The sequence below is a fragment of the Zootoca vivipara genome, chromosome 6 (assembly GCF_963506605.1).
Source record: "Zootoca vivipara chromosome 6, rZooViv1.1, whole genome shotgun sequence".
NCBI lineage: Eukaryota > Metazoa > Chordata > Lepidosauria > Squamata > Lacertidae > Zootoca > Zootoca vivipara.
The window spans coordinates 76,428,012-76,455,475 of NC_083281.1; the positions used below are offsets into that span (position 1 = coordinate 76,428,012).

Consider the following 27,464-nt stretch of genomic DNA (forward strand, 5'->3'; position numbering starts at 1 on the left):
CACAAGGCATTCTCCCCTCCTGTAGTTTCCAGCAACTGGCATTCAGAAGCATCAATGCTTCCAGCAACGGAGGCTAAGGATAGCCATCATGAAGGTGCTCAGTTCTCGTTCCCTGCCATCCAGGTTGGTGGCCATTGCTACTTCCTGCAGCTTGGGCAACTGGGCCATTGCCACCCCGGAACAAAAAGGAAATTTCCAAACCGGACTTTGAAACTTATGCAGCAACCCTCCCCCCCCCCCCGCCTTGTCCCTCAATAGCCCAATCTCAGCACTCAGTTTAGAAAACACGTGCTCGTGTGTGTTATCAGCAGTGTATTTATGTTAAGGGAGGAGGAGAAAAGAAGAGGGAGCTTCGGCTGGCTGTTGCCGCTGCCTCTCAGTTACAAAGTACTTGAATTACAGCTTGCGCAGGCCCAACGTGGCATCCAGCAAGTCCCGGCTTGCAGGCTTGGAAAGGAGGAGGATGCAGTCGAGAGCCTGGCTCGCGCTTTAAAGTTGCGTGCGTGTTTGTGCTTGTGTGTGTGTGTGTATGCGCGACGCAGCTTGGGGGAGGGGAGCGAGCCCAGCTAGCCACTAGCAAGGAGATCTTCTCTGCCTCCCTCTCGCCCCCCCCCCAACTTCCAACAATACTTTAACTGTCAATCAGGCTTAATAGGGTATAAAACCTGCTCCCAGGGCAAGGGAGCCGCGCCGGGAAGATAAGAAAGTGTCCCAGGAGGAGCAGCCAGAGGTCGCCGAGAGGGAGGCGGGCAGGCAAGCAGGCAACGCGAGTCGGACGCCTTCCCTGCCTCGGATCGGCAGCTCCGGAGCAAACAAGAAGCGGCCAAGGCTCTCCGCCACTTCTTTTCGCGTCTGCGTAAGAAAAAGCAGAGGAGGAGGAGGCGGGCAAAGGCGGCGGGGGAGTTTTCTTTACGCGGCGTATGTATAGAAGGGGGAGGGACCCCGGCGCACTGCCCTGAGCCTTCCCCCCTCCCCGGTCACTGTTTTGGTTTTTTTTTTAAAGCCAACTCCTTCCAAAAGTCTTTTTTTTTTTCAACCCCTTCCCCGAGAAGCAATTTCCTGAACTCCCCAGAATAGACATGAGCTGTCTGGAAAAGCGCTGCCGGCTCCCCATGCAGACGCCGCTGCCTCGGAGAGCTTCTGGGGGGCTTTCCAGCCCGGCTTAGACTGCAGGACGCTCTCCAAAGGAAACAAGGAGTTTTCTTTCGCGAAAGCGGAGAAACGGGCTCGATCCTCTCCGGGATCCGGATCGCCCAGCAGCTCTGGAAAGTTCTCCCGAGCTATTTGTTTTGAGATCCCCCGCTCCTCAGCGCGGCTGCTCTTGCTTGGCACTTTGGGAGAGCCCCAGCGCAAGATCTGTATAGCTATATTTATACATCTACTGTATATGTGTACTCGGAAGTAAGCTCCGTTTTAAGCGGGCTGGCGCCCGGGTAAAGCGTACCTAGGACGGCGGCTTTCCATTGGATTCTCTACCCACCTGCGAGGAAGTCCGACCGAGGAAGCCAGAAACTCGTGCAACGCCAGAGCGGACTTTTGCGCGCAAGCTCGCGCAACCCATCTTCTCTCCCCCCCCCCTTTCCCCCTGTTTGGCGGGGTGGAGGTACGCTTGCCTAGGATCCTACACACACTTTTGGACGCCGTGCTCCCCCTTCCCCATCCTTCCTTCTCGACGGACTCTTCGTGCGTAACCCCCCCCCCCCAACCCAAAGAGGATGGTTTGGAGACGCCTGGGCGCTCTGCTGCTCTTCCCGGTGCGGATGCTTTGCTTGGTAGCCAAGGCGGCGGTGTCCACGGTGCTCCCCAGCAAACTCCGCGACTTGGCCGGGGACAGCGTGCTCATCACCGGAGGAGGGCGAGGCATCGGGCGCTACTTGGCCAAGGAGTTCGCCAGACGCGGCGCCCGCAAGGTGAGAGGCTAGGAATAATGGGTGGCAAGGATTTGATGGCTGGGTGCGTGCGCCTGCTGGGGAAGGGGGGGTCCAACCTGAAGTTGCCTTCCAGGTCCCCCTTCCAACCTCTCCGCTTGCATCGGTGAAGCATAGTAGCCAACTCCTAGAGGCGGAGGAGACTTCGCCTACCACCCCACAATAAAATATTTGAGGGTGCCAGGCCCCCTTAAAGTTGATGGGCATTGCCATTCAAATGGGGTGCATGTATCGTGCCTTGTGATTGATTACACGGCGTGGGTCTTACCTGGACCCCCAACATAATATATTCAAGTTGGTATCCTTGCAGTAAAGGGACCCTGCAATTTAAGGGTTAGCCTACAGGCCAACTGAATTCTACTCAGAGTAGATTCGTGGAAATGGGTGAGCCTGTTAGTTGCGCCCATTAGCCTGAATGTTTGTTTATTGCATTTATACCCGACTTTTCCTCTCTCTAACCAAGCTACTTGAGGGGTCCTACATGGTTCTCCCTTTCTTCATTTAATACACAACAACAACCCTGTGAGGTTGATTAGGTGGACAGACAGTGACTGGTTCCAAGTCAGTGTCATGGCCAAGTAGGGATTTGAACTCTGGTCTGCCAAGGCCCTAGTCTGACACTCTAACCAGTATGCCACCACTGGCTCTCATTGACTAGCCTTGGCTGCAACCCTAAAGCTGCACTCCTCATCTGGGAGTGGGGCAGGGGAAGCACACCTGAAGCTGCCTCTCCCACCACCTCCCAACTTCTCTCCTTGCATTGGTGTGGCAGGGATTGTGCAATGAGAAAGCAGGGCAGCCTAATGGTCAAAGGTGCATTCCTAATCCCACTTAACCTGGGGTTCTGAGGGGAGGAGGAAGAAGAGCCTCCGCTTGAAGCTACTTTCCAATCCCCCTCCCTGCCTCCAATTTATCTGGCAGCATGAATAGAGCAACTGTGCAAGTGACAGATTGTGCAATTAAGGTGGAGTTGCCCAGCGGCTCATGCAGCAATTCTCAACCCACTTAACCCAGAGAGCAAGCCCCACTGAATCAATGGGACTTATTTCTGAGAAGGCATGTTTAGGATGCAGCCTAAACTGTGGACAGTGCCCTGCAATGAGGGAGATGCCACAGATCTCTGATCAGTTGCCCCCCCCCACACACCCAAAACTCAGGTGGGCTGGCTTGCCACATTTTATTTATTCATTAACTTAACTTCTACCCCACTTCCCATTTTATTCCCACAACATCCCTGTGATTATAGGGTGACTGAGAGACAGTATTGGAAGGTCACCCGAGGGAGCTTTATGGCTAAATAGAGATTTGAACCCTGGTCTCTCAAGTCCTAAATTGGACCCTCTAACCACTACACCTGAAGCAAGTAAAGTAGCCCACTATGCCATCTAAAGGAATGTGTCTGTGAATACAGGTTTAAAATCACTTTGCAGCGACACTGGCTATGAATTAGATAGCTCTCAGTTCAGATCTCAACTCTGCCTTAATTTGATCCTAGAATTGGAGAGTTGGAAGGGACCCAAAGCACCATCTGGTCCAACCTGCTGCAATTTCCCTGAATGGTCTTCATCAAGCCACTCTTTTTGTCCACCCTACACTGACTGGCAGTGGCTGTCCGGGGTTTCAGACAGGAGTCTCTCCCCACTCTGCTGGGGATCAAACCAGGGACCTTCTGTGGCAGATGCTCTACTACTGAACTGCAGCCCTCAGGGGTTGCCAAATGCACATGGGTGCATTTGCAAACTCGTGTGGGTGCCATGTGCCCTATGCGATCATCCACACATGCACACACTGTGTTTATGAGCCATGTGTCATGCAGAGGTTAAGGCTGTGGTCATAAGCGGCTCCTGGAAGAGCTGTGTAGCTCAGTGGCTGAAGGTCCCAGGTCCAGTTCCTGGCATCTCCAAGTATTGGTAGGAAAAGACCCTTTTCTGAAACCGTGCATAGCCTCTGCAAGTCAATGTAGATGATAATAAGCCAGATGGATCAATGGCCTGTGTTTGTATAAGGCAGCTTCCTATTTAAACCAAAGTCTCTTTTTTTCAGAACCATGAGGACTAGAACCCTGCTTTATTTTTTAAGGGAAGGACCAAAGCTCAGTGGTAGAGCACACCCTTCTGGTGCAAAAGATCCCCCGTTCAATCCCAGGCTTCTTCAAGTAGGGCTAGGAGAGGCTTCTGCCTGAGAGCCTGGAAGAGCCGCTGCCAGTCAGTGCAGACAATACTGAGCTAGATGGACCCAGTAGTCTGACTTGGTATGAGGCTATGTAACTCAATATGACTTTCTTCTGTATAGACTTGCATAGGATTGCATGGTTTCCAGCACACATGTCCTGTTGGTGCTCTGTCAAGGTGATTTAAGTTTGCTTTCTGCCTGGCAGTTTCCACACTGCACGTACAGCCTCCCCCACCCCCCACCCCAGCCCAGCCCACACACCGCTAGCGATATTTCTTGCAGATGATAAGGGAGCAGTCACGCCCAGGGAGGGGTAGACCTCCCACATCCAGCTCTCATTGAGCTGAATGACACCCCATGGCCCAGTGGAATGCAGCCAGACCATTACGGCTGTCTGGTTTGTTTGCTGAATGGAGAGGGGCTCTAGGGCATCAGGAATATGTGCAAACTTTTATATCCATGGGTGGCAGATGGCAGATCTGGAGCTACCGGTAAATGGGTAGTTCATAGCAGATCAGCAATGATTTCTGACTCTCGACTGCTCAACATGGTCAACAGCCAAATAGACTCCCTCCCTTGGGGTAAACAGGAATGACTTTTACGTGGAAGGGGTACATGCAAAACTAGTTCCTGGGCTTACATTTACTCACAGTAGACCCGTTGAAATTAAATAACGTGATTAAGTAAGGTCCATAAAATTCAACTTAGTTGAATACCACCCTCTAATCCTAAATCTATGGCTTCAGACACACCATGCATTTAAAGCACAAGACTTCCCTTCTCCCAAGAGGAGTTTACCCCTTGCAGAGCTACAATTCCCAGCACCCTTGTCAAACTGCAGTTCCCAAGATTCTTTGGAGGAAGCCATGTGTTTTGAAATGTGCTTTAAATATGCAGTTCTGGTTGTTTTGTATCTGACCCTTGTGTGGGTGGATTTGGGGGTTGGGAGGGGGCCAAAAGTCTGAAGTCCTCCCTCCCTTGATTATACAACCGCCCCATAATCTGGAGCATGTGGCAGCAGGTTGTGGCTTCCGGGAGGTGAAGCGAGTGTAGTTTGCACATGCCCAGAGAGGCAACCTGCCCTTTGATGTGGCTCGACTGAATGCAGTGGGTTTCAGAACAAAGGCAAATTTGGGACTGGCCTGTCTTGGGGTTTTGACATAAGAAGAACTCTTTGGATTATTTCCACACAGTGTGCAAATAGAGGCTTCTTGGAAGCTCAGAAGCTAGGGGCAAAGGCAATAGCTGCACCACCACAACTTGACCACTGAACCTCAGCCTTCACGCAACCTCTGGGATAGCTCTGTCCTTAGAGTCATGGGTTTGAGCCCCACGTTGGACAAAGGATTCCTGCATTGCAGGGGGTTGTACCAGATGACCTTCAGGGTCCATTCCAACACTGCAGTTCTGATTCTATGAAAACGAATTTGCTGAAACTTCTAAGCCAGTAGTCATCGCCACATCTTGTAGGTAAATTTAAACTCTGGTCTTAGAGGGGCTGGGCAGTGTATCTTCAAATGGTAAGACTATGTATTGATTCAATTTCAGATGTGGAAAGCCGGGTCCCTAGGGAGTGGGACTCTGAGCTTCTACCCCAGAGTCCTGCTCCAATGGCACCCCTGCCTGCATGTTAACTACAAATTATAAGAAGGGCCGCTGGATGGTCAGTTCCTTAGTTAGCTTGATGGGGATACTGGATACTGCAGTCTTTCCATAGGCTACATGGTGTAAATAATCTTACAGAGAACTGACGGAGTCTCATTACTGCTTACCGGGCTGGTTGCATGCCAGGGGATCATTAGACACGGCTTGTTTGTTGCAGTCCATACCAGTAGGGGGAGCTTCTCAAAAGATTTGCATTATAAGGACCCTTCCCGATTGGTGTTTCACAGCGGATGTATCCTGCAACATGTGCTTGACTCATTGATAATGCATTAGCGATGGGTTTGTTCTGCTTTCGTTTGTGCTTCCTCAATGCTGCCACAAAATTGCTGTTTGGCGGTGCTACAGCACAACAAAAGTGTGACAAACGGCAACAGCAGCCCCCAAACATTTGTAGTATGAAAAGTTACGGGATTTCAGCAGGAAGTTGCAAGGTATGCACCGATTGGAAATGAAGCAGTGTGACCCGCCTAAAACTTCTGTCTGCATAAACAGCATTGAAAGTGGGATCAGGTATGACCCCCTCCCCCAATTGTATCATGAGCACCAATCATCATAACTTTTCAATAAAAAGGACATCTGCGGATGCCCTAAGTGAGCCTGTTGGTTCATTCAACACAGTATTGTGTGCTCTGGACAGCCAAGTCCGTTGATGCAGGCGTCAAATCTGGGATTTCTGACATGCAAAGCCAGCTACACATGACTGTGCAAGTGAGAGGCAGCGTTTCAAAAACTGAATGGGAGGCCAAAGCAACCGAACTGGGGGATCTGGTTGGGTCACACCAGAAGAAAGGGGACGACTCTGTTGGTTTTGATTGGCAGCAGGGATTTCAGGGGGTGGGGCCCTGTGCTGGCATGCGCGCACACGCTGCGGTGGGGAAAACCCCTTCATGCTTCCAAACGGCAGAGATGCCAATCTTGTTCCAGCTTGCACGGAAATAGGGAGTGCGTTCATGAGCTGTGCAGCTGACTGACAGTTTGCATTTGTGATTTACAGGCTGAGTACACTCTTTGCTGTTTATTTATCGTCGGTATTTTTATACTGTGCGTATATGGATGTTTGTACATACCAGGGGCTGCCACCCCTGCTCGGTTTGTTCACGCAACCAGTCCCCTTGTCAAAACATCCCCTTCCCTTAGAACTCGTCAAAAGCCTTTTATGATTATAACCCCACTTCTCACCCCCCCCCCAAATGTTGGAGGTGCAAAAGAGAAAGGCAGGGTGGGTTGCAAAAGTCTTGCATCTTTTTCTGACGCCACCCGGCCAGTTGGGGTGAAGAGTTGGTCCAGCAGTAGGAGGAAGGAGACCAGATGCAGCCGGCCAGCTAACCTGGGGATCGGCAACCGCTGCAGCAGTAGATTACCAGCCTGACTGGCTACCACTTCTGGCAACCTTCCTTATTCCCACACAGACTGACCCTTCAACCTAATTGGGTGGGTGGCGGGTGGCAGAGGAAACAGTGGCTCTCCAAGCTGCCCAGGGAGGAGAAAGGTCACCAGTAGCACCAGTGGCAGGGCTCCCAGGGTTGGCAGGCTGAGGAGTCAGCAGAGACCGAACCCATGGGACTCACTAATGTGTGTTAGCGATTGCAGCAGAGAAACAGTGGAGCTGTCGATTCCGGATTAACGGATTCGGCACAACGAGACGTGCACTCCGGATCGCTGGAATAAGGCAGGCTAGCAATAGCCAAGCTTTCCCTTCTTCTGGCTATTGGACTCTGTTTTAGCTGACTGGAGTGACAGGGGGGTTATCGCAGGAAGTAAAGCAAGTATGTAGCTATGCTGGAAAGTGAGGGGGAAAGCAAGCAGGCTGTTTTGCAGCAGGAAGAAGCACAGATCCTGACAGAGAACAGCTTGGGCCTCTGAGAGAAAGGGTAGCTAAAGAGAATATTTTGCCACACTTCGTATTTGTGTGTGTGTGTGTGTGTGTGTGTGTGTGTGTGCTTCCTTGAATGACCTGGATACTAGGACTGGGCAATATCTGGTTTTCAGCATTGTGCTATATCACTAGCTAAAAATCATGATATATGATATGTCTGAAATAAGGATGGAGCTATGTAGAGGCATTGGCTAGCTTCAGGGTTTCCCCCGCATTGTGATTTTTGCCTAGCACAAACCCATCACAATTTGCGATATATTGCCAGGTCAAAAATTATGAGACTGATATCACAATATGGACTTCAAACCAGTTTTTAGACGATATATTGATATATCACCCAACTCTACTGGATACTAACTAAGTAGATCAATCCCTTGAGTAGTTCACAGAGCTCTGTGTACATTGGGGTTGGGAACCTCAAATGTGGCCCTCTAGGCCTCTCTATCTGGCCCCATGGAATCTCCCCACGTCACTCCCACCATTCCTGCTTTGCACCTTCCTTTAGTGTTTTTGCCTGGCTGGAATGCGGCTTGTGCTTGTCCAGATAGGGGATAGAGCATAGAAACTTGCTTCCTAAGCAAAAGTAAATTTGCACCTGCGGCTCCACCCACCTTTGCCTCTGGCCCCACCCACCAGCAATGTCACATGGCCCTTGGGAGGTTGCCCAGTAGGAAATGCAGCCGTCTGACCGAGAAAGATTCTCCAGCCCCGGCGTAGGTTATTTCCAAGGTGTCTGTGGAGTCGAAAAGCCTGGCTATCACTGCTCCAAGGTGTTCAGGTGCAGTGCTCTTACTGAGAGCTCTGAGCATGACTGTCAAGAGGTTCTCAGCACCGGTTGCGCTCTGCTCCTTCCTGAGCATCTCCATAAGCTTCTCGGCACCCGCCAGGCTCCAGAGCTTTCCTCTGCCTGTTTCACCGTGTCCTCACATGCTCTTCTGAGGGCGTCCGTCTCTGTCCAAGCCCTGCTTCTCAAAGCGGATTTCACTTCCCTCGTGGCTCTTGCTGAGTCTCTGCCACCTGTTTCATGTGGTTTCTGTATGGAGTTCTATACACAACAATTATGTAACTCTGGTGGTTTTGCTCAACTGCTTCTTGAGGGGAAGCTGCGCCTCCTGTTGATTAAGCTTAAGCCAATCTTCAAGCGTTGATCTGGAGTGGGGCCAAGAAACCTTAGCCTAACCAGCTAAGAGAGAGGCAAGGGCAGAGAGAGCAGGGTGGGAAGTCACCTTCCAGCAGCGTGGACCATCTGATACTTTCTATTGGGATGGAGACATGGAAGTGGTGACTCTTTGCAGTGAAATCTTTCTTTTTTCAGACAATTTTTAAATTGATTTTCACAGATTTTACAGAATTTACTTACATTTTGATATATGTTTCTCTTAGAATTTTGACTCCCCACCCTTACTTCCTTGATGTTATTATTCCCACCTTATACCCACTGTTTTATATGACATACTTTTCTCTAATACAATATTCTCTAATATTTCACTTATCGTTGTTCTCGTCCTGCTGCGCATAATTCGAACCCTGTCCGTGTTTTCATTCGACTATAATAGTTCTTCAACTAGTCCGGAAGGGTTCGCCACTCTTCCATAAACAGTCTCTTTTAACTCTTATTTCTGCTGTCAATTTTTGCCATTTCTGCATAGTCCATTAACTTTTGAAGCCATTTCTCTGTAGCTGGTACTGTACTTCTTCTTCTCTCCATTTCTGCGTGTACAGGATTCACAACAAAATGTTTCCCAAGGGCAGCACCCGGCTACATTTTGCTGACAGGAGAACCTTTTAATGGACCCAAAATGAGTCAGGACCCTTAATTTCATTGGGTCTACTCATGAGCAGGGCTAACATTGGCAACAACACTTTTGGTTTCTCGATTCCCTTCCCCCCCAATCTTCAGTTCTCCATATTTCTGCAGGGATTTCGTGATTCTGTTTATTTTATACTGTATATAAAAAAGTAACAATGAAAATTCATTGGCATATACTGTAAATGCAAATTTCTCTTAATGTATCGTGCCTGACTTTTTGCAAGCAAAATTAAAAAATTCCTTCAGTAGCACCTTAAAGACCAACTAAGTTTTTATTTTGGTATGAGCTTTCGTGTGCATGCACACTTCATCAGATACACTGAAACAGAACTGCTTTTTGCAAGCAGTGTTCCCAAGAGGATGCAGTTGGTGTGTTATTTTCACGAATATGTGCAGAAAAATGCAGGTTGGGCTTGGGCAGTGCAGAAGCCAGCAGCTGATGATGCTGAAGCCAGCTAAGAAAGGTCAGACTCACAGAGTTTGACCTTTGTCCCAGCAGGGATTAAATTGATTCTAATTAATAGATTTCACAATGAAAGGCTACCTTTAAAAAAATAAAAAGGTAAAGGACCCCTGACAGCTAAGTCCAGTCGCAGACGACTCTGGGGTTATGGCGCTCATCTCGCTTTACAGGCCAAAGGAGCCAGCGTTTGTCTGCTCCGCAGACAGCTTTTCCGGGTCATGTGGCCAGCATGACTAAGCCGCTTTTGGTGAAACCAGAGCAGCACACGGAAACGCCGTTTACCTTCCCACCAGAGCGATACCTATTTATCTACTTGCACTGGCGTGCTTTCGAACTGCTAGGTTGGCAGGAGCTGGGACCGAGCAACAGGAGCTCACCCCGTTGCAGGGATTCGAACTGCCGACCTTCTGACCGGCAAGCCCAAGAAGCTCAGTGGTTTAGACCACAGCGCCACCCGTGCCCCACTTTACTGGGAGTTTAAATGGCTTGGGTTGTTGGTGGGTTGTTGCTGTTGCTTTTTCCATTATACCATAGACTACATCTCTAATTAACTTGGGGTCCTCTTTGTAGCTGCCCTTTCCCCCCTCCCTGCCCTCTAGCTTCTTAATTCCATCCCGCTGCACTCCCATCAATGCCAATATAGCTATATTTGCAACCTGAGAAATAGTTTTGTTTCGATTTTTAAAAGAAAAGAAAACATAGCCAGGAAATTAGGGCTTTTTGTGGTTGTCTTCTGCAACATGTCATGGATCCAATAATGGGGCCTTAGCTGTGGACCATCCGCTGGCCATTCCTCATTATTAGCTGTTCTCTGATGCTTCCACAATATTATGGTATTGTTGCCATCTGGAGGGACATTCTGGGGCTGCGTTCACACCCAGCATTTCCCTGCCTGATAATATTTCACAGAAGCATAGAGTTCAAAGGGACCCCCCCCCCCGGACATCTTTTCCAACCCCTCGCAATGCAGGAACCACGGCTGAAGAATCCCCGACAGATGGCCATCCCATTTCTCTTTAAAAACCTCCTCTGGAGGTGAGTCCACCACCTTCTGGACTGGAGTTGCTTGTGCGGAAGGCAAATCCTCGTGAGATGTGGTTCTCCATTGTCCAACGCTATTCCTCCGACTTATTCAAAATAACGTTTTGACGTCTGAAAGTTGGGTTTGCAGAGGGGAGAGGACATTTGCATAAGTAAGGGGAAGCCTGGCAATCAAAGGATCCTTGATTTGTGTGTGTGTGTGTGTAAGCACATCCGGATTGCTTGAGAGAATTGGCACCCGCTACCTCCTTTGTGGCTCAGGGTTCATCGGCTGGTCAGGCAGTCCCCCAACCCCCCAACCTATGACATCATGACAATTTTGTTTATCCCTCACACAGAACAAGCACTGTGAAGGGAGAAATGGCTTCCGACCTTCCGACTACTGGCCCCCCAAATCTTTCTTTCTTTCTTTCTTTCTTTCTTTCTTTCGATTCAGCAGCCACGGGACACTTCATCGGGAAACCTGCATCCCAGCAATTTTTGCTCTCATCGAGAAGCAAGCACGACAACAATACTTTCTTCCTCTTTCCTTTGAACTCTTCGCAGGCTGGTTTCACCACCGGACACGGTTCCAGACTGGGGACGGTGGCGTTTTTATTTTTATTTTAAGCAAGTATATTAGGCAGCATGTCATGGACACAAGAATGGTACGCTAGTGGTGAACTTAACACTGTGCTGTCCAAATACCATAACAGCTTTGTTAGTTGTGCTCTAATGTAAGAAGTGACCCATTGGAAGTTTATACGGTTAGGCATGGTACAGAGAACACACAAAGCTTTATTGCGGTCCACAGACCCAAAAGACGTAGGACAACAATAGTATATATGGCACCCACAGTCATTAAGGCATAAGATCGGCCTTGCTAGCCAACAGAATCAGTACATAATGATTTCTGATTTTTACTGCCTTCGAGAGGAATTTTGCTACATCCAGTGTAATACAGTGGCTTAAGAACTTAATTCATTCTGGAGGTCCGTTCTGAACCTAAAACTGTTCTTAACCTGAGGTACCACTTTAGCTAATGGGGCCACCGCGCCGCCATCGCACAATTTCCATTCTCATCCTGAGGTAAAGTTCTTAATCCAAGGTACTATTTCTGGGTTAGCGGAGTCTGTAACCTGAAGCGTATGTAACCCGAGGTACCACTGCAGTATCAAACTTGCCCTCAAGAAGAACTTTGACATGAAATGAGTTGGCCATTCCAGGTTGTTCTGACAGTATTGGATTGCTTACCATGAAGATGTTACAGTAAGTGCCACACCTTTTTTTAACAATTTAAAAAAGAGTTGCCAGTTCTGCATACCCTTGAGTACCGCTCTGGAGCGGGGGGGGGGGGGGGAGGAAGCACTGGGTCCCGTAGGTTTAACAGTTTAGCATGCAGAATTTGCTTTGCTCTCTTGCCGCCACCCTGTTTCATCCCAGGGATTAGGAATCCAATGGAAGGAACTCCCCTATCCTTCTCAAAATGCGTCACTGTATCTTTCCATTCTCTGCCGACACCTCTTACTGTTTGCTTTCCATTATCTTTAATGCTCAAAGATTTGCCTCTGGCCCAACGGTGTTTACCATAGTTTCTCAGAGGTGTCATTAAGAGGCCTCTTAATGTCAGACTCCAAGCATCAAAAGGGTTTCTCTCGCAGCCTTGGACAATGGTCAACCTTTCACATATCTCCCTTGCACAAAAGCTTGCCAAATCTCTTTTTTATATATACACGCCAATCTGACATGACTTGGATTATCTTTTTATTTTATTTTAAAAAAGTAAGAACTATTCCAGGAAGGGGTGATGATGCTTTATATATGGCAGTGATGGGCAACCTTTTGAGGTTAGTGTGTCAAAATTCTCCAAAAAACCCCGAGCATAACTCGGGTAGTGTGTCACTTTGAGAAAAAAAACCATAATTTCACGATATTTATAGTTTAAATAACAAAAATGTATAATTGTCATATATAACTGTAATAAACCAAAAACTAATTATTTAACCAAACCAAACCAAAATCCTCTTATTTATAACAAAGTGCCCAGAGTTGTTGAGCTTTTCGGGGGGGGGGAGCCGCTGACCAATGTTTTGGAGGTTTTTTTGGGGGGGTGCAAAAGTTGCTTTGCTTTTGGGGGGGTGCCCCAAAGCTGCTGCGCTTTTTGGGGGGGGGGAAAGAGAACAGAAATAAATGACGAATAATACCTTCGCTGGAACTAACCCGCAGCACCGACATAGTCTGTCAAAGCGCCATAAAACCCAGCACAGTACAGGTTAAAAAACCAATCTCTGGCTACCAGCAACAACAACAACAAAAAAGGATCCGTGTTTTAACAGCGGAGATAAGCTCTAGCGGAGACAAGCTCTAGCGGAGACAAGCTGTAGGAGGAGCGGGAGAACAAATGGGGGAAAACAACAACAACAACAACAACAACAACAACAACAACAACAACAACAACAACAACAACAACAACAGTGTGAATGGACAATTCGTGTCGTAAGTTTGCCATAGCTGATATATGGAGTCTGAGCAGTCTCCATCTAGCTCAGCATGGTCTGTGGTCCTCCAGTTCTTGATGGACTATAGCTCCCATCAACCTCATGGAGTCCTCATGGAGGCTAAGGCTATTTGTGGCTGCTGGCCGTGATGGCTGTGCTCTGCCTCCATGAGCAGAGGCTGCGATGCTGCTTCTGCATCCCAGTTGCTGGAAACCACAGGAGGGGAGAGTGGTCTTGTGCTTGGGTCCTGCTTGCGGGGTTCCCACAGGCATCTGCTCAGCCCCTGTGAGAAAAAGATGCTGGACTAGATGGGCCATTGGCACGCCCCAGCAGGACAATTACGATGGCCCTATCTTCAAGGGCAGCCCAATGTAGAGCACACTGTAGTAGTCCAGTCTGGTGTCTCTGGAAAAAATTACACATCACTTGGGAAGACAGGCCAACTAATGCTAGTGTACTGGAAGAAGCAAAGATCACCAGTGTTGAAGCAATGATTCTTCAACAACTTTGTTGGACTGGTCATGTTGTTCGGGTGCCTGACTATTGTCTTCCAAAGCAACTACAGTGGTATCTCTACTTACGAATGACTCGACTTACGAATGTTTCTACTTACGAATGGAGCTCTGTCCGCCATCTTGGATGCTGTTCAGATAGGATTTTTTCTACTTACGAATTTTTAGATAGGGTTGCTTCGACTTACGAATTTTTTCAACTTACGAATGTGAGTTCGGAATGCATTAAATTCGTAAGTAGAGGTACCACTGTACTCTATTCTGAACTTAAAAATGGAAAGTGTAATGCTGGTGGTCAACCAAAGAGGTTTAAAGACTCTCTCAAGGTAAATCTAAAACAATGTAGTATAAATACTGACAACTGGGAAACACTGGCCTACGAGCGCTCCAGTTGGAGAACAGCCTTTACCAAAGGCGTCATGGGCTTTGAAGGTGCTTGAAATCAGGACAAAAGGGAGAAACGTGCTAAGAGGAAGGCATGCTTGGCAAACCCTCACTGGGATCAATTCCCGCCCGGAAACCTCTGTCCCCACTGTGGAAGGACAGGTGGATCCAGAACTGGCTCTACAGTCACTCACAGACTCACTGTTAAAACCGTGTTTATGGAAGACGATCTTACTCGGCTACGAGTGATCGCCAAAGAAGAAGTCCAGTCTGGAAGCCATCAGAGCATGGAATGCAATGAGCATGCACATTGATCACAAGCCATTTTTACTGTTTCTAGTTCTGCTACAATCGGGTCCCATTCAGTGGCTCCCCAGGGAGACATCTGTTTGGCCACTGTGAGAACAGAGTGCCAGACTAGATGATCCTGCAGGCCGCTTACATTCTTATGTTCATTGGCCATTCTGGCTGTGGCCGAGGGGACAACATATAAAAGTTTTAATAACATTCACAAGTCTCTCAGCAATTTTTCCCACCAGGATGAAGCAAAGTCGCGGTCACCAGAATTACATTTAAGCAAACCCCTAGCTGCAGGCAGCTGAAAAGAAGGGACAAAATTTGACCTCACCCAGTCCCTTTCTTCCATGACTGAACACAAACTTTTCTCTTTCAGCTACTGTTTGCACTTGCTCAAGCTGTTACCCTTTTGTCAACAGGTACCTTTGTGTGGCCCCGGCTGACAGATCCTTCCTGGCTTCGAGAGTTATGAAGTGCCCATTAAGGGCAGGCAGATCTGGTAGCATTGCTTTCTCTCTGCTTCTCATTTTTCCAGTCTTCAATTCAGGTCTCCGCATCTCTGCAGCAAATTCGCATTTTTTAATATTAAAAAACAAACAAACCCACATCCTCACGAAAATTCACCAGCATTTTAAGTGTAGCCTACAGTTCTCCCAAAAGACACAATTTTTAATGCAGGTCTGGCTAGCAGACACATCTTTGCAATGCACTTTCCCCTTACTATGAAACCTTTTCGTATGTTATTTTCACTAATACGTATATGCATTTCGAGCTTTAAGCACCAACAAGAGCATCTTGAACTGGGTCCAGAAGTGAACTGGCAACCAATGCAGCTGTTTTAAAATGGGGTTTATATGGGGCACAGGATGCTAACTGTTGAGCAAAATGGGGGGGGGAATATCTGGGCGAATGGAATGGAGTACCTTGGGGAGTACCTTGGGGAGTACCTTGGAAGGGGAAATGGCTGACTGGCTGGCACCCTGCATAGGAATAATACTGGGCATCGCAACTAGGTCAGCTGGTACAGCATGAGACTCTTAATCTCAAGGTCATGTGTTCGAGCCCCATGTTGGGCAAAATATTATTGCATTGCAGGGGGTTGGACTAGATGACCCTTGGGGTACCTTCCAACTCTGGAATTCTATAAGTCTATGTAACATGTAACAGGGACCCAGGTGGCGCTGTGGGTAAAACCACTGAGCCTAGGGCTTGCTGATCAGAAGGTCAGCGGTTTGAATCCCTGTGGCGGGGTGAGCTCCCGTTGCTCGGTCCCAGCTCCTGCCAACCTAGCAGTTCGAAAGTTCATCAAAATGCAAGTAGATAAATAGGTACCGCTACAGCGGGAAGGTAAACGGCGTTTCCATGTGCTGCTCTGGTTCGCCAGAAGTGGCTTTGTCATGCTGGCCACATGACCTGGAAACTATACGCCGGCTCCCTCGGCCAATAATGCGAGATGAGCGCCGCAACCCCAGAGTCAGTCACGACTGGACCTAATGGTCAGGGGTCCCTTTACCATTATGTAACATTTATTGCAGGGCCCACTTTTGTTGGTATTTATTCCTCCTGGGCATCCTTTCTTTCGTCTGCTTGTCTCCAACAAAACCTTTTCCCCCTGTTTATCTGTACTCCTTGCATATTTTTCTTTGCACCCTTTTCTTTCAGAAGACCCTCCTCCCCATCCAAATTTACATTAAGTTGCTGTTCGCCGCCTTTGGCATTTTGACAATATGGCAGGATGCCATTTTTTTCAACAAAACACACAACCGTGCGCCGCGATGTTTGCGCGTTGCTCCTCCTCCGCTGACGCCAACCACAGGAGGCGAATGGGGCTGGTGGCAGTGCGCCACCCTGCACGATGATGTCATGCCACCTGTTTGCGTTGGCATGGGGAAGGAAAAGAATGGCATCAGTGCGGAGCCCCTCTCGGCCTGCTATTTGGGGGGGGGGAGGCAGTTAGCAACCTGAAGCTAATTAAGGCGCAACAGCAGAGTCCTTCTGCCATCCAGCGCTGCCATCCTAGGCGGGTGGGAGGCCGCTTGCTGCTGACCCCAACCCCTGGCAGCCCACCTTCTGCCGGGATGGCTCAACGAAGCATTCCACCTGGCTGCCAAGGATTGAGGTCACCTAGAGTAGCAACAGGGCAGGAAGCTTCTGCACAGCGCCAGCCTTCCACAGCAGGGATTAACCGCCTCGCTGAGCTGCTGCCCTCGACAATTTTCTGGTCAGTAACTTTCTGAAAAGGAGAGCGTGTCTCTTGCAGGAGGGAGGGAGGCCAGCAGCTGAGGAGGGGTAAGGTGGGGGGAGAGAGAGAGAGAAGAGGACTGGATGGGTTCCAGGATGGGAAGCTATCACATCCGAAAACTGCAGCCCTAGACAGAGGTCGGGTTTTCCAATGTTTCTTCCTGCCCGCCCAACACAAATACAGAAACTCCAGTGCTTATTTAGGGATTTTGGGGGCGGTGGGATGTCTATGCCACTGATACCGTATTAAAGGTGTGGGAGATATCGTGGCAGGGAACAGTTGTCTATTGTAGCAAGGGTTTGGACGATTTATTTAGTTTTTTTATAATCCACACTTTCATAAAAAATATAGCCGGGTGGAGTACAACACATAGGAATAAAATCAGCAGATGATCCATAAAAGCAGCAATTAAAAGGAAAAAATAATGATGATGCAAATGCCTGCCTGAACAATGCAGATTTCAGAAGACATATAAAAGAAAAAGGTAAAGGTAAAGGGACCCCTTACCATTAGGTCCAGTCGTGACCGACTCTGGGGTTGCGCGCTCATCCCGCATTATTGGCCGAGGGAGCCAGTGTATAGCTTCCAGGTCATGTGGCCAGCATGACAAAGCCGCTTCTGGCAAACCAGAGCAGCACATGGAAACGCCGTTTACCTTCCCGCTGTAGCGGTTCCTATTTATCTACTTGCATTTTGACGTGCTTTTGAACTGCTAGGTTGGTAGGAGCTGGGACCAAGCAATGGGAGCTCACCCCGTCGCTGGGATTCGAACCGCCGACCTTCTGATCGGCAAGCCCTAGGCTCTGTGGTTTAACCCACAGTGCCAACCTGTCAGAGGATCTCAGTGACTGGTGGAGCATAAAGAATTGGGTAGTCGTTGTTGTTGATTATTATTATTATTATTTATATGCTGCCCATCTGACTGGGTTGCCTCAGCCACTCTGGCCAGCTTCCAACAAATATAAAAGCATAATGAAAGATTAAAAACTAAACAGGGCTGCCTTCAGAAGTCTTCTAAAAGTCAGATAGTTGTTTACTGTATTTCCTTGACATCTGATGGGAGGGCGTTCCACAGGGTGGGCACCCTAACAGAAAAGACCCTCTGCCTGGTTCCCTGTAACATCACTTCTCACAGGGAGGGAACCGCCATCGTTCTTCCCGGACACTGAGGTCCAGTACCGAGGGCCTTCTGGCGGTACCCTCATTGCAAGAAGCCAAGTTACAGAGAACCAGGCAGAGGGCCTTCTCGGTAGTGGCGCCTGCCCTGTGGAAGGCCCTCCCATCAGATGTCAAAGAGAAAAACAGCTACCAGATTTTTAGAAGACATCTGAAGGCGGCCCTGTTTAGGGAGGCTTTTAATGTTTAATAGATTATTTTATTTCATTTTTCTGTTGGAAGCCGCCCAGAGTGGCTGGGGGAACCCAGCCAGATGGGCGGGGTATAAATAATAAATTATTAGTATTAGTATTATTATTAAGACCCTTGGAGTTGGACCTCAGTATCCGAGCTGAATGATGGGAGTGGAGACATTCCTTCAGGTATACTGGGCCAAGGCTATTTAGGGCTTTAAAGGTCAACACCAACACTTTGAATTGTGCTTGGAAACTGAACGGGAGCTAGTGAAGATCCTTTAGGACTGGTGATATATGGTCCAGGCAGCCGCTCCCAGTCACCAGCCTAGCTGCCACATTCTGGATTAGTTGTTGTTTCTGAGTCACCTTCAAAGGCAGGCCCACGTAGAGTGCGTTGCAGTAGTCCAAGCGAGAGATAACCAGTGCATGCATGTACTTTAGCCCAAGTTGTGTGGATTAACACAACTATCTTGAACCTCCCTGGTAGCAAATCAGAAACCAGTGAAACTCTCAGCATCTGAGTAACATGATGACTGTGGTTAGATACTTGGGCAGTCCCACATGACGCATGGTACAGTAATCAAGCCTTAAGGCTACAATTGGCACTGGTAGGGAAGGCGGGGAGATGGACAATAGGTGGACCCAGAGCCAGTGACGGGTGCAGCTACCCCCTGGCTGGTTGTGAGTGAGAAGGCAAGCAGAAAATCAAAAGGCGCTGGGCTGGCAGGGTGGATACTCGGGTTGATGGGGGCAATGCTTCATTCATCCTTGAGGACGAAGCTGCACTACTGAAGCATTCTCAAAGCAACTGGGTGTCATTGGGCAACGGTTCTTAAAGAGCCATCTTCTTGCAGATTATCCTGTGGGGTCGAACGGAGAGGTGCCTAAAAGAAACCACGGAAGAGATCCGGGCAATGGGAACAGAGTGCCATTACTTCATCTGTGACGTGGGCAACCGCGAAGAGGTTTACCGACAGGCCAAAGCCGTCCGTGAAAAGGTACGTTTGGTGAAGAAACTGAGCGGGCTGCTCATCAAATTCACAAATGACACCAAACTGGGAGGGACAGTGAATGCCGCAGGAGATAGAATTCAAGGTGAGCCCACAGTGTGATGCAGCAGCAAAAAAAGCTAATCTAGGCTGCATCAACTGAAGTATATTGTTCAGCTCAAGGGAAGTCATAGTACCGCTCTATTCTGCATCGGGCAGACCTCACCTGGAGTCCTGTGTCCAGTTCTAGGCATCAGTTTAAGAAGGATATTGGCGGGCTGGAGGGTGCAGAGGAGGGCAGCCAAGATGTCAAAGGGTCTGGAAATCAAGCCTTATGAGGAACGGTTGAGGGAGTTGGGGGTGTTTAGCCTGGAGAAGAGAAGATTGAGAGGGGATAGGAGAGCCACCTTCAACTTTCTGAAGGCCTGTCACATGGAAGATGGAGAAAGCTTGTTTCTGCTGCTGCCTTTCTGATAGGAAGAGCTGTTCGCCAGTGGGATGGAATCGCTCAGAAACCGTACTCGACCCTGGTTCGCTTTGCAAATATGCTAGCAGTAAACAATGCGGACTGGAATCTTGCTTTCTTTTTAAGGGCAGTTCCATAAGTTCAGTGGTAGAGCATCACCTTTGCTTGCAGAGGGTCCCAAGCATTTCTGGATTGGGCTGAGAAAGGCCTGAAACCCAGGGAAGCCACAGCCTGTCAGTGTAGACCAGGCACCCCCAAACTCGGCCCTCCAGATGTTTTGGGACTACAACTCCCATCATCCCTGACCACTGGTCCTGTTACTAGGGATGATGGGAGTTGTAGTCCCAAAAACATCTGGAGGGCCGAGTTTGGGGGTGCCTGGTGTAGACAATACTGAGCTCTAATACAATATGAGGCAGCTGCACGTGGAGCATCCGTAGCCAAAGAGCACATGCATTGGATGCCGAAGGTTCCAGGTTCAATCCCCGGCATGTCCAGGTAGGGTTGGGAGAGAGCCCTGTCTGAAACCCTGGAGAGCTGCTGCCAGTCAGTGTTGACAATACTGAGCTGGATGGAATCTGTATAAGGACGTATAATATGTTTACTGTTAGGAAACAAAAGACTGAGCTCAATGTACCTTTGGTCCGATCTTGCAGGGCTCATCCACTGACTGGGGGCCTCTCCTTTCTTCCCCCCCCCTCTTCTCCAGGTTGGGGATATCACCATCCTGGTGAACAACGCAGCCGTTGTTCACGGCAAGAGCTTGATGGAGAGCGACGATGACGCGCTGCTGAAATCACAACACATCAACACGCTGGGACAGTTCTGGGTACGAAGCCATCCTGTCTCCCGTGTTCTCGGGCTTGGAAGTGACAACAGGGAGTTGCAGCCAGCGAAATCTTGGCTGCTCCGAGGGATGGCTCAGCCGAATTCGGGAAGATCAGCCCGGCATGCAAACCTGCCAAGAAAAACAGTGGGGGGGGGAGAGGAAGGTGTGTGCAGGGAGAAAGATTCCAGCTACCTACTGAAATTAATACTAAGCACCGTCGGGTGATGTTTTAGGCATGTGGTGCTCTTTTAGACATCCCTGAATCTACTTGCTGGGTAGATTTTGCTTTTCCTGCCCCTGATCTAACTTGGGGTGATTAATTTATTATTATTTTATTATTTTTTAACCAATTGTCAATTAGATTGGGCATTGGGGAGCTCCTTATCTCTCTTTACCTGATGCATTTCCACCTGGGGTCAATTGCCTCCCACCTGATATCTCGGCTCCATCCTACGTGAAGAATTGTGTCTTGCAAAGAAGAAGGGGATGGCCTCTGTGGTCCTCCTGGACTCCAACTGCCATCACGCCCCAGCCAGAAATGGCCAATGTTCAGGGATGATGGGAGTTGGAGTCCAGCAGTTCCTGGAGGGTCACAGCTTCCCCATCAGTCAGGGTTGGAGTCAAGAGCAAGTCGGCAGTAAATCAACCGGTGTCCGTGAAGTTTACTCTTTATTTGAGGAAACAAGGTCGATTCCGGAGGCCAGGCCTAGTGAGCACAGCAGTTCCATCCTGGTAGATCTTGCCCCTATGAGGCAGTTGTTGGGAAAGAAGGTCCATGCCTTTCCACAGTTGTCTTATGTCACCTCCTCCCCTTTCCAAGCAATCTGAGTCTTTATTGCTGTGCCCCTCTTTGCTCCACCTTCTTCATATCTCTTCTGGTTCTGGGGAGGGAGGGAGGGGAGCTGGTTGCAGCACAAGGGGAGACTCCGTGGCTTCTTCAGCAGCCTACCTGATCTCTGCCTCTTGGGCCTCCTCTTCTCCAGCCTCTGCTTCTGCCTCTGCTTCTGGACTGCTCTCTGCCACAGCCTCTTCCTGCTCACCAAACCCTATGACCTCTGCAGCTTCCAACCCTCCTCTTCCAGGTCTGCTCCCTCTTCTCCCTCTAGCCACTTATCACCATCCCACTTCCAATCCCCGGGCTCTGAGCCTTCTTCCCTTGGGGGTTCCCTGGCTGGTGACTCCCACCACATCTCTGACACCATCCCTGCAATGGCTGCCAGCTTACAAGTAACACAGATGTGGGCTTTTCCCACTGATGGCACCACTGTTGTGCAGTGCCCTCCCCTCTGAAATATAGGAGTCCTCCCCACTGGTTCTTGCTTTCCACCAGCTCTTGAAGACACACCAGCTCTTGAAGCATCCCCTTGCCTTGAACTTGAACTTCCTGATCTAATTGCCTTGCTGGCTCTTCTCATGCTTCTTCTTTTCAACGGCTCTTAACCCATTGCATGTTGTAGTTGTGGAAGATTTCGAGGAATGGTTTTTATTGTGCGTTTCAGTTAGGCACGGGTATTTTCGGCTTTATTTTATACTTGTAACCTGCTAAGAAGCCATTTCGGCGTGCAAGTAGTAGATAAATCAAGTAATTAACAGCAGTTACCGATACTCATATGTGAACCAAGGTCATTCTCTCTCTTCCCGCAGACCACAAAGGCCTTCTTGCCGCGGATGCTGGAACTGCAGAAAGGGCACATTGTTTGCCTCAATTCTATCCTGGCCTTGTCTGCCATCCCTGGGGCTATTGACTATTGCACTTCCAAAGCCTCCTCTTTTGCCTTCATGGAGAGCTTGACGCTGGGTCTCTTGGACTGTCCTGGAGTAAACGCAACCACCGTCCTGCCATTCCACACCAGCACAGAGATGTTTCAAGGCATGCGGATCAGGTCAGTACAGACAGCCACAAAAACGGGTCTGGTTGGTGATGCGTGAGGTAGATCCTGCATTTATTAAGGAACAGGGGTAGGAAATCCTGGAGCAACCCAGCAACATTCAATCTACACCTGAAGGATATCATGTAAGTGGTTTGGATAAAGCAACAGTACAATACAGTGTTACCTTGGTTCTCAAACTTAATCCGTTCCATAAGTCCGTTCCAAAACCAAGGCACACTTTCCCATAGAAAGTAATGCAAAATGAATTAATCCATTCCAGACTTTTAAAAACAACCCTGAAAACAGCAATTTAACATCAATTTTACTATCTAATGAGTCCATTGATCCATAATATGAAAGCAGTAATAATCAATGTACTGTACTATAATATAAGACAGTATTGTAGATGATAAAAAAAAAATTAAAAAATTCTTACCTGCGCTGATGATAGTCATTGTTTGAATGGGGGTCTTTTATCCATTTCCTCAGTCACATACTCAATCAATCAGCAGCTGAACTGGGTTCCACACAGTCACAAAAACGAACTAACCGAAAAAGCCTCAAAAACAAAAATTCAAAATAAATAGTAAAAAATAATAATGCCAAACTTATTCTGTTCTGGAAGTCTGTTTGACTTCTGAAATGTTCAAAAACCAAGGCACAGCTTCTGATTGGTGAAGGTGCCCCGGAAACAACCGCATCGGACGTTCGGCTTCTGAAAAACATTCGAAAACCGGAACACTTACTTCCGGGTTTTCAGCGATTGAGAACCAAAGCGTTTGAGAACCAAGGTACCACTGTATACGTTTTTAAAATATCAATACAGATTTTAAAAACAAGGAGATGGAACGTTTTTTTCAGCACCACCCTCTCTCCTCCAAAGCGTTTGCAGTCTGAGGCAGCTGCCTCATTCCGCCTAACGGTAGAGCCGGCCGCGAGGTGACCCAACAGGGCTGTGTTTTGTTTTCCAGATTCCCCAACCTCTTCCCTCCGCTAAAGCCAGAGACGGTGGCTCGGAGGACGGTAGAAGCTGTTCAGCAGAACCAAGCTTTCCTCCTCCTGCCATGGACAATGCACATCCTGATCATCTTGAAAAGGTGCGGCCTGCTGCTCATTTTTAATTTATTTGTTCGGTGATACAAGGAGGTCAAGTTGGCAAGTGCTGCTCTCCGACTCCTCCCCATTTTTATCGACAAGCCCCTGAAATGGTGGCTTGGTCCAAGGTTACCATGTGAGCTTTATGGCCAAGTGAAGGATTTGAACCTTGGTCTCCTGTGGCCTATTCCATTCTGGCTGTCCCAACAGCTAAACCACACTAGCTCCCCAACTTTAGTCCCGGCAAGATGGAGCATGAATGGGGGGAGATTGAGGAGCTGCAGGTACCAACCCTGCCCTCATCATCTCCTACCTCCACCTTCAGGTGTTGTGAAGGAAGGTCTGAAGGGGGGGTCTTGGAGAGTTTGACTGGCGCTGGAAATCCTCCACCCGCATGGTAAGCCCAGTTCTGCAAGCCACACAGCTATTCCCTCTTCAGACCGCCCCATGCCATGCATGAACATCTGAGGCTGCAACTGGAAGGGATGGAGGGCAGCGCCTCTTACTGTGTGCATCTTTGATGATGAGAAGAGGCCTGAGGGAGTAGGGAAGGGAAAACCGAGGCCCAGCAGAGCTCTCTCAGTTCCACAAAGAGCTTGTGCCAAAATGTCAGCACAGTGAGTTGCAGAGCAACTTGAACTGCGAGAGTCTTCCCCTGAGATGGTGAGATTGTCCCAGAAGCGGGAACCCATCACCAAATGTTGCACGCATTTCCATAAAAATTTGGAGATGGTGTGTGTGTGAATGGCCCTGTACATTAATGCAAGGCCCTTTCACTTGGCCCAGGGGTGTATGGGCAACAACTGAACATAAGGAGAGGCTTACTGGATCAGGCCAGTGGCTGATCTAGTCATAGAATCATAGAAAGGACCACAAGGATCACCCGGTCTGACTCCCCACAGTACACGAATATTTTGCCCAACCTGGGGCTTGAACCCACAACCCTGAAGTTAAGAGTCTCATGCTCTACCAACTGAGCTATCCCTCAGTCCAGCATCCTCTTCTCGCAGTGGCTAACCTGTGGGAAATCGCCAAGCAGGATTCGAGTGCAAGAGCCCTTCCCCTTTCCTGCAGTTTCCAGAAACTAGGATTCAGAAGCATTGCTGCCTCCGACTGTGGAGGAAGAGCCTAGCCATCATGGCTAGAAGCCACCTACAGCTCTCTCCTCCATGATTTTTTTTTTATAGCATTCTTTGCAAAGAGTAAAATAAAAACAAATCACCCAGTCCTTGGGTGTCCAATGCACCTGTCTGCTCTGCCTGTCCTCTGCTCTGCCTCCGGTGGATGGGCTGACCCATCCTCTCTTGCCTTCCTCTCTTGCAGCATCCTCCCGCAAGCGGCGCTCGAAGAAATCCACAAGTTCTCCGGGAGCTACACCTGCATGAACACTTTCAAAGGGCGCACGTAGGCTCTGCGTCTCGCTCACGCACCAAGCAGGCCGAGAGCCCGACGAGGGCATCGGTGGGACCTCCCGAGGCCACGCGCTTGCTCTCCCTTGCCACGGCGACAGTGTCGAGAGCCGTAGTGGAAAGGGGTGGAAGAAGAACTCACAGGGGCAAGGAAGGGGGACAAGCAACGGCAGCCATTTGCAACGTAGATTTTAAGAGGAGTTTCAAAGCCTAGCAGTTTGCCGAACCTCCCGTGCCGAGTACATTCCACTTTTGCCTGCTAATCAGGAATTGCAAATTAATTTAGCGGGGTTTCCTCCCCAATCTGTGTGTTGTGTGTGTGTGTGTTGGGGAAGGGGTGTTCTCATTTTGTAAAGCTTGTAAGATTTCACTGCCCTTGGGTGACTGCTGAGACTAGTGGTTATGAAGAAGTAACAAAAGAAAAAAGGATGCCACTTTTTTTTAGCCAAGGAAGCAGCAAGGAGCTCTGTCTCCCACATGCCAGGAAAAGAGTATGGAATGTTCCTTAGCAAGGGGCAGCCTGCAGGAGTCTTTGGCAATGGACAGAGGGGGAAAGCATCAAGCGCTTCTGTTGGGCTATCCGTAGATTGTAGGGAAGGGTGTATCTTGTGTCTGCAATGCTTGGACCAGGCACCCCCAAACTGCGGCCCTCCAGATGTTTTGGCCTGCAACTCCCATGATCCCTAGCTAACAGGACCAGAGGTCGGGGAAGATGGGAAATGTAGTCCAAAGCATCTGGAGGGCCGAAGTTTGGGGATGCCTGGCTTGGACCAAGGAAACCACCACAAGTGCCTCGTCAGATCACACCAAAACGCCCTTCTAACCCAGAATTCTGTTTCCAGCAGCAGACAACCTGAATTCCCTGGGTTGGTTTCATTCCGTTTGTCTGGAGTAGATCTACCGCCTCTGAACAGGACGTGGTCCTTCTTAGCTATGGTGGTTTATCGCCATTGATAGCCTCGATCTTAATATGCCCAGGCTACATCATGCAAGGGTTCTGCTTTTCAAGTTAAGGCGAGTCATGCATTTTTCAAGATAGGTAGTTGGCGTTCTCTTTCTACAGTGGTCAGAAGCCTTATGGGGAGGATCAAATCCGCACAGACAAACTTCCCAAACGAGCCCAGCTCTTTGCTCCTAACAAACACCTCCAAACAGAACACAAAACCAGTCACTCATGCATATACACACATATATAAATAAAGGGTTTTCTAACCTGCAGTGGTGGTCTTTGTGTGGACTTGGCATGTGCTATGGCTGCCCATTTAAAAAAAAACAGTTCCAGATATAATGCGTGAATGGAATGAGGAGTCCGGCGAGAGAAGCCAGAATAAACAAGCAAGACCATCAACCAATTGTTCAGGGTATCAACCACTCAGTCATGCCCTCTTGTGGGTTACTCCAATCCATTTTGTGTTCCCCCCCCCCTGCCCGCCCCTCTTTAGTCGGTAAGCGTTCTGAGCGTGTCTTCACTAGGCTTGAGATTCATCAATTGTTCAAGAGATGTTAAGTTCTCGCAACCCTGTGAAGGAAGCTGAGTCTCCTTGAAGGGTCCTGGTGGCTTGCTCTATCTAAGGACTGCATCCCTTCTAGGCATCCTTCCTGGGAGGAGTCAAGTGTCAGTGGTGGGTGGGACCAGATAGAAAGATGGGCAGAGACAGATGTGCAAATTCTGCCTCTGTACACACCCAGTTTCTGAATTCCAGCCAGCCAAACAAGGAGCTTTATATGGGTCGAAGAACACATTCCAGTGAGGAGAAAACACTCAAGGAGGATGCAAAGGTAAGGGACATGGCCCAGGGAGAATCCTAAAGGCCCTGGACCTAGGGTTCCTGGTTCCTGTCATACATCAGAGTAGGCCTAGGGACCAAGTGCAACCCCCAGGACTTTGTACATGACCCTTGGAACTCCATGGGGCAACACACCCCCTCCCCCGCACTTGCTCTATACCAGGCATCCCCAAACTTCGGCCCTCCAGATGTTTTGGACTACAGTTCCCATCATCCCTGACCACTGGTCCTGTTGGCTAGGGATCATGGGAGTTGTAGGCCAAAACATCTGGAGGCCGCAGTTTGGGGATGCCTGCTCTACACCCTTCCTGAGAGTTTTTACCTGGCTGGATTGCTGCTGTTGGCATCTATCTGGCTCTGGAAACACTGGAATGCATCTCCGGAGAAGTCAAATTTCTGCCTTAGCAGCACCAAAGTGACCTCCACTGGGCAGTGTGTCTGGAGGTCCTGGACTTCCCAGAAGACAAGACCCACCCACCCCTTGGTCTCACTGATGTGGACCAAAGGAAAGCAGCGCAATACACTTGACACCAACTTGGCTGCAGGAGTTGCTAGAAGGAGGCGTACACAAGGCGCCATCCAACTACCTTAGGGACTCCACTCTGGATTTGTGTAAGGGTTTACTCCTTAGCCTTTTCCTCTCCCGAAGATTTAGGTTTAGGATCAGAGTTTTCCTTCTCCTAGATGGACTACCTTCCCGGGTTGATGAGTCCCACCTGCCCCTCACTTCCTTCGACAGCACATGCAGAAACCACCTCCTTGACCATTGGACCAGCTGTTGGTCTCGTCCGTTTAGTCC

General features: G+C 49.0%; 1 protein-coding gene across 4 annotated transcripts; it reads left to right on the forward strand.

Annotated features, from left to right (window-relative positions):
• Positions 1-336: 336 nt before the first annotated feature.
• Positions 337-25,896, forward strand: DHRS3 (dehydrogenase/reductase 3). 4 transcript variants are annotated; one of them, XM_035118398.2, is made up of 7 exons: positions 11,498-12,203; positions 15,045-15,172; positions 19,074-19,217; positions 20,384-20,503; positions 22,148-22,386; positions 23,346-23,471; positions 24,793-25,896. In XM_035118398.2, the coding sequence occupies exons 3-7, from the start codon at positions 19,134-19,136 to the stop codon at positions 24,875-24,877; spliced, it is 654 nt and encodes a 217-aa protein (XP_034974289.1). In that variant the 5' UTR covers positions 11,498-12,203; positions 15,045-15,172; positions 19,074-19,133; the 3' UTR covers positions 24,878-25,896. The 4 variants fall into 4 exon arrangements, with proteins under 4 accessions (XP_034974292.1, XP_034974288.1, XP_034974289.1 ...); XM_035118401.2 differs by lacking the exons at positions 11,498-12,203; positions 15,045-15,172 and adding an exon at positions 337-856; XM_035118397.2 differs by lacking the exons at positions 11,498-12,203; positions 15,045-15,172 and adding an exon at positions 877-1,910.
• The last annotated feature ends 1,568 nt before the right edge of the window (positions 25,897-27,464 follow it).

What these genes read in the sequence shown, in the direction of transcription:
- DHRS3 (XM_035118397.2), top strand. Translation starts at nt 1,716, where the DNA reads ATGGTTTGGAGACGCCTGGGCGCTCTGCTGCTCTTCCCGGTGCGGATG. An exon ending in CCAGACGCGGCGCCCGCAAG is followed by an intron (nt 1,911 to 19,073) that starts GTGAGAGGCTAG and finishes ATCTTCTTGCAG; the next exon opens with ATTATCCTGTGGGGTCGAAC. An exon ending in CCAAAGCCGTCCGTGAAAAG is followed by an intron (nt 19,218 to 20,383) that starts GTACGTTTGGTG and finishes CCTCTTCTCCAG; the next exon opens with GTTGGGGATATCACCATCCT.